Source organism: Chrysemys picta, chromosome 17 (genome assembly GCF_011386835.1).
Source record: "Chrysemys picta bellii isolate R12L10 chromosome 17, ASM1138683v2, whole genome shotgun sequence".
In the NCBI taxonomy this organism is placed as follows: domain Eukaryota; kingdom Metazoa; phylum Chordata; order Testudines; family Emydidae; genus Chrysemys; species Chrysemys picta.
Window position 1 is genome coordinate 19,564,615 of NC_088807.1, and position 5,696 is coordinate 19,570,310.

The following is a 5,696-nucleotide window of genomic DNA, read 5'->3' on the forward strand; positions in this document are numbered from 1 at the left end:
CCGGAATTGTTTCCTGTACGCCTCGGGGGTCAGTTCAAACTTCAGCAGCAAAGCCTGTTTGAACAGGTCATAGTCCCCTGTCTCAACACCGTCCATTTGGCTGAATCTCTCTATGGCCTTGGGACCCAGCAGGGGGGGTCAGGCAGCGAAGCCTGGCTGGAGGATCAATCTGGTTCAGATCACAAGCCTTCTCAAAGGCTGTGAGGTGGGCATCAATATCCCCCCTCCTGGAACTGGGGCAGCAGTTTGGTGTCTAGATTCCCCACAAAACTGGCTTCCCGGGGCCCTTCCCCACTTACCCCCCGGCAGGCCCTCTTGGCCCGCCTCTCGTCCATCTCCAACTCGTGCTTCTGCTGTTCTGAACGGTCCACCAGCCTCTGCTTCTCCAGCTCCAGCTTCTTCGCTTTTAGCTCCAGTCTCCACAGCTCCTCCAGGCAGAAAGCTGATTGGGGAGCTCCCCGCTGACTGGGGTGTTCGATCTGATAGACTCCCGGCTGCTACAGTGACCGCCCCCTGGCTACACCCCGGGAGCCCACCTGGGGTCTGGAGTCTGTTCCTCAGACTGGTCGTTCTCTACAAGCTGAGCAATCAGCCGCTCCTTGGGGATCCTCCCAATGCTTAGCCCTGTCTCCCAGGTGCTAGGTCCCTCTTACGGAGCTGGTTCTAGGCTATGTCCAGGCTGGTTCCTTTCAATTCCCTCATTTTATTGCTGGCCACCACTCACTGCAAAGCGCCTGCACTCGCAGCCAACCATCTACAGGGTGCAGCCACCAACCATCCTCTGCTACCACGTTGTCACGGACTCACAGATCGTGCCCACTCTTGGCCCCATGCGGTCCCTGGGGGGAACCCCGTTCACTGCGAGGGCCCTTCTTGGGGGTCCACTCTCTCAGGGTGGAGGGTCCTGGCCAACCTCCTTCTCAGGTAGCATCGCTGTAGATGCTGTTCTTAGCACAATGGTGTGAGACAGAGACGGGACAGAGGGTGGAGGGGTTGTGGTTTCCAGCCCCAGAATGGGATGGGGGAGGGATAAATTTAGATCCTAAGTTGCTAAAGCAGCAACCGAAATATCTGTGAAAAGGAGAAGTGTGTCCAGAGCCAGCGCTCGCTTGCTGGTTCTGCTACTCCCAGTGAAACTCAACATAAACCTGTTTTCCCCGGCAGCTCCCCATCTCCCCCACATGTGACACACTCTCCTGGCGCTGGGACAGGGGTTGGGGGCTGCCCGGGGGGGCTGGTTTAATGATCTGTGTTTATTACAAAGCTGGAGGTTAACAGGATGCAAAATAACATCAAAGCTGCCTTGAAGCGTCTCCTACCCATCCCAGTGCTGAGCCCCCCCTTCCCCCCACATTTGGGTCTGCGTGGGGCAGGGGGACAGAAGTTTGATGGGACGGGGCTGCAGTGAGGGGAGGGCAGCGTCCCCCCTAAATCTTCCCTAGATGCAGAGTTCTCTGGGGCTGTCGCTGTTGGGGTGTGAGGCTGTTGCCCCCTGAGGTCTGGCGCCCCATGGCTGCGGGGGGCTCTCACTGCGGGGCTCCCCAGCTCACGTTGATCACATCGTACACACTGGGCTGCAGCGTCTGGCGGTCCAGCTCGGCGTAGATGCCGGGCTCCTTGGGGTGGGAGGGGAGAGAGTCACGTGTGTGTGTGCGCGCGCATGCACCAACCCCCCACCACACACACAGAGCAGGGTCCACCCCCTCCAACAGGGGGCGACAGAGAAACACACACACACACACACACACACACACACACACACCCTGCAATCCCAGCTGGCGATCCCATAATCCCCCCCCTTATAGCCCGATCCTCAACCCAAACCACTGAGTGTGCCAGGATAGGCTGGGGGGGGATGTGAGAGGCCTGCTGGGGCCCATGTGGGTCAGGGTTGGAGGTCAGACCCCATGGGGGAACAGGGGACACTTACCAGGGTCTGTGGCTGTTCCCCTTCGTCAATGGAGTCGTCTGCAGAACAGAGACACCCGCTGAGCTGCACCCCCGGCCGGCCCAGAGCAGAACCCCACACCCAGCTCCAACCCCTTCATCCATCTAGTGGGGTCAGAGCCCAGCACAACCACCCCTCCTCCGCCCCAGAGCATGGGCCAGGGTCAATAGCCCCATGTTACAGAGAGGAAAACTGAGGCACAGAGACAATGGCAGAGTCTAGGGTGTTACGGTGGGGTGGGAGGGGGGCTGGGAGTCAGGATGCCTGGGTTCTCTCCCCGGATCTGGGTGGGGAGTGGGGTCTAGAGGTTAGAGCAGGGGGCTGGGAGCCAGGAGTGGATGGAGATTCCCTGTAGGTCACTGGCTGGGAAGATCTGATAGAGAAGTGAAGGGGGGGACACAAGACCCCCCAGGCCTGGGGGCAGACAGAGGGAAACCATGAACTAGAGGGGGAGGGGAGCCCCCAAAAGCCCCTCCCTTCCCCAGGGGTCCTGCCCCACTCTGGTACCCCCTTGGGTGTGTTACTCACAGATGGGGTCTTCCTGAGCCGGGGCCTTCAACACCCCCAAAGGGCTGGCATTAAAAGAGAGAAAATCCCTTTGTAAATGTCATATCCCCCCACCCACAGGGAGATTCCCCAGCACAGCCAGAGAGCCCCCATCCTGCCTCACACTGAACCCTGTTCCCTGATTCAACCTTGCCCCAACCACTAGACCCCACTCCCCTCCCAGACCAGGGAGAGTCCCGGCTCCCAGCCACCCTGTTCTAACCACTAGACCGAACTCTCCTCCCCGAGCTGGGAGAGAACCCAGGAGCCCTGTGACCCCGGCAGGTCGATTGGGAGCGGGGAGGCGGCGGGTTCCTACCTGCTCGGTCTCAGTGCAGCTCCTTTTCCTGCAGAGAGACACAAACCAGAATCCCCCATGAGCCGATCGGGATCCCCCGGTCCCAGCGCCCGGCCACTCACCCCCACAGGGCAGCAGGGATGAGGGGGTGTGGGGGGTCCCCTCTGCTGCTGGTGCTGAGCCTGGATCCCTGCTGGGCTGGGCCGGACCAGTAGGGGGCAGCACAACACCATAGCGTGCACCGGGGGGAGGGGCAGATTAACTCAGGGGCTTTTCCTGTCCCCAATCCTCCCTCGTTAGTGACTTGTTATAACAAACCTGATCCAGGCCGGTCGGTTCCCCTGGCACCCCATGTACCCGAGAAGCTCTTTATACAGGGACCCTTAGCCCGGCACTGAGACGCAGCCACCTCTGGGGTGGGACAGGTGCGTGTGTACAGGGATCACACATGCAACAGTGTCCTCTGCTGAGCGCCCCCCCTCCTTGGCTTTCCCAGCACAGTCCCCCATCCAAGCCGTGACCCCATCCCGCCCGGCTTAGCGGCAGGTTTAACCCTTCCCTTGCTGGGCGGGGCACTCACTGGCTCGGGTTTTTATGAAGCAGACGAAGGCCACGAGGAGGAGGAGGAGGAGGACGACGGCTGCCGTGCTGATGTTGCTGATCAGACACAGAGGTGCCGGCGGGCCTGGGAAACAGCAGCAGCTGTGAGTGCCGGGAGCAGCTGGTCTGTTCCCCCCTCCCAGCCCCTCCCACCCCAGGTGGTGCCCAAGGGCAGCAGAAAATTCTATGGGGAGGCTGTTGGGGGCCTTGAGGAATCAAGTGGGGTCAGAGCAAGAAATATTTGATGGATTTAGGTGCTGGGGGCACTCAGGTGCAGGGGGCTCAGTAGGGGGCGCTCTCCCCCGGCAGTCAGGCTGGTTCCAATGCCCCAGTGTGGCACTAGGGGGTGCTGTCTGAGTAACCATTTCCAGTCCCGTCCCTCCACCACCCCTCACGGTGCCATGGCACCAGTCACCCCTGGCCACACCGACTCAGGTCTGGCTCTGAGCGTCTCATCAGTGCACAGCCCCCCCTCCCCCGCCAAGGTCCGGCTGGGTGTGGGGCTGGGAGCTGCGACATGGAGCCGGGCACCTCACCTGCTACCACCAGCCACAGGGGGTCACTGGGCTGCGAGGAGACGAAGGGCTCTGATCGGTTCCGGTAGCTGCAGCTGTAGCTCCCTGCGTGCTGATGGCCCACGGTGGGGATGTGGAACTCGGCCCCGTCCCCAGCAGGGTCCATGTGTCGCGGTGGGTTCCGGTCTCCAGCCTTGTGCAGGAAGAACCTCACGTTCCGGCGCTGCCCCTGACACCGGATGGTGATTTCTGCCCCTGGGGCGGTGACCCCAGTGAGGTTCAGAGAGATGGAGGGTCTGGGTAAGCTGGGATCTGTGCACAGGAGACAGGCTGTGAGAACCAGACCCCGCCACCCACCCAGACCCGGCCTCCCTGGCCGTCCCCAGCCACAGGCACATCCAGGGGCCCCAGGCAGAGATTCTCTCCCAGATCCCAGAGCTCCCCCCACCCAGAATCCTGCCCTGCGAGCTGGGCTCCCAGCCCCACAGACACTGAGCCGCGGCTCCCTAGTTCTTGGGATCCTCATATGCCCATGTGTGACCCCTGCCTCATTCACTGCATCCGGCCTGCCCTGGACAGAGCGACTCACAGGCTGGTCTCTGGCACCTGGCACCGAACAGGAAGTCAGGAAGTGGTGCAGGGTGTGGTAGGGGGAGATGGTGGGGATGAGTGTGGCAGGGTGGGGGAGAGGTTCCCGCACTCAGTGTCTGGTTTTCACAAATTGGAAAGTTGGCCACTCTAGCAGGGCCTGAGCCCCCCACAGTAAGGGAGTCACCTCCAGGGAATCAGGAGGGGTCATTATCCCCATTCTACATGGGGGAAACTGAGGCACAAACAGATTCACTTTCCTCAGTGAGCTCCCAGGGGCACAACAGGGCCCTGATCATGGTGGGGGCCCTACATGCTCCCCCAACACAAGGGATCCAGTGCTATTGAGGCCAGCGTTTGCAGAGGTCTCCAGTAACTGTGGGTGTCTCGGTTTGTGGGCGCTCGGCCTGAGATCCCCCAAGATTGAGGCCCCCCCACGCTGAAGGACACTTTTGAAAACTGCAACTTTCTCCCATCACACAGAGTCTGTGTCTGCACCAGGGGCTGGGCCAGATCTCCTGGGTCCTAGCCCAGCGCCGTGTCCACCAAGCCACTGCTTCTTCTGCAGCCCCTGCCTCATTCTGCCCCGGCTGGGGCACTGCCTGGGGTGGGGCCTGGAGAACAGAGGCGATGGGATCACAGGATTAAATAGTGACTCACATTTCCTATGCACAAGGGGCAGCGTTGAAGTAGCCTCCATGCCCCGAGTCTCCAGGGGCTGCTGCTCCCCCCGGCTAGGGAACCCCCCCAGTGACTCCATCCCCGCTCCTCGGCCGGGCGTCCCCTCTGCTGGGCCCAGGGCTCAAGGCAGAGCCTGGCTCTGAGCATCCCATTGGCACCGAGCCCCCGTGAGGGTCTGGCTGGGGGTGGGGTTGGGAACAGGGACGCTGAGCCGGGCCCCTCACCTCTCACCACCAGCTCCACGGGGTCGCTGGGGTACGACACGGCGAACGGCTCTGATCTGCTGTGATAGGAGCAGCTGTAGCGCCCTCCGTCCTCCCGGCGCATGTTGCCGATGATAAACATAGCCTCAAACTCGTACGAATCCACAGGTAGGAAATGGCGTCCCTCTTTATTCAGCACGAACCGTACGCCCCGGCGCTGCCCGTGACACCAGACGATCACGACTCCCCCCAGGGAGACCTCCCCGCTGGGGCTCAGGTAAATGTTTGATTTGGGGTAGCTGGGCTCTGCAGTGGGA

General features: G+C 61.4%; 1 protein-coding gene across 1 annotated transcript; it reads right to left on the reverse strand.

Annotated features, from left to right (window-relative positions):
* Positions 1 to 1,203: 1,203 nt before the first annotated feature.
* LOC122173288 (killer cell immunoglobulin-like receptor 3DL1) lies at positions 1,204 to 4,213 on the reverse strand. The gene is made up of 6 exons (XM_065570914.1): positions 3,929 to 4,213; positions 3,373 to 3,477; positions 2,814 to 2,841; positions 2,477 to 2,520; positions 1,931 to 1,968; positions 1,204 to 1,616 (listed from the first exon to the last, which is right to left on the reverse strand). The coding sequence occupies exons 1-6, from the start codon at positions 4,071 to 4,073 to the stop codon at positions 1,527 to 1,529; spliced, it is 450 nt and encodes a 149-aa protein (XP_065426986.1). The 5' UTR covers positions 4,074 to 4,213; the 3' UTR covers positions 1,204 to 1,526.
* Between the last annotated feature and the right edge of the window lie 1,483 nt (positions 4,214 to 5,696).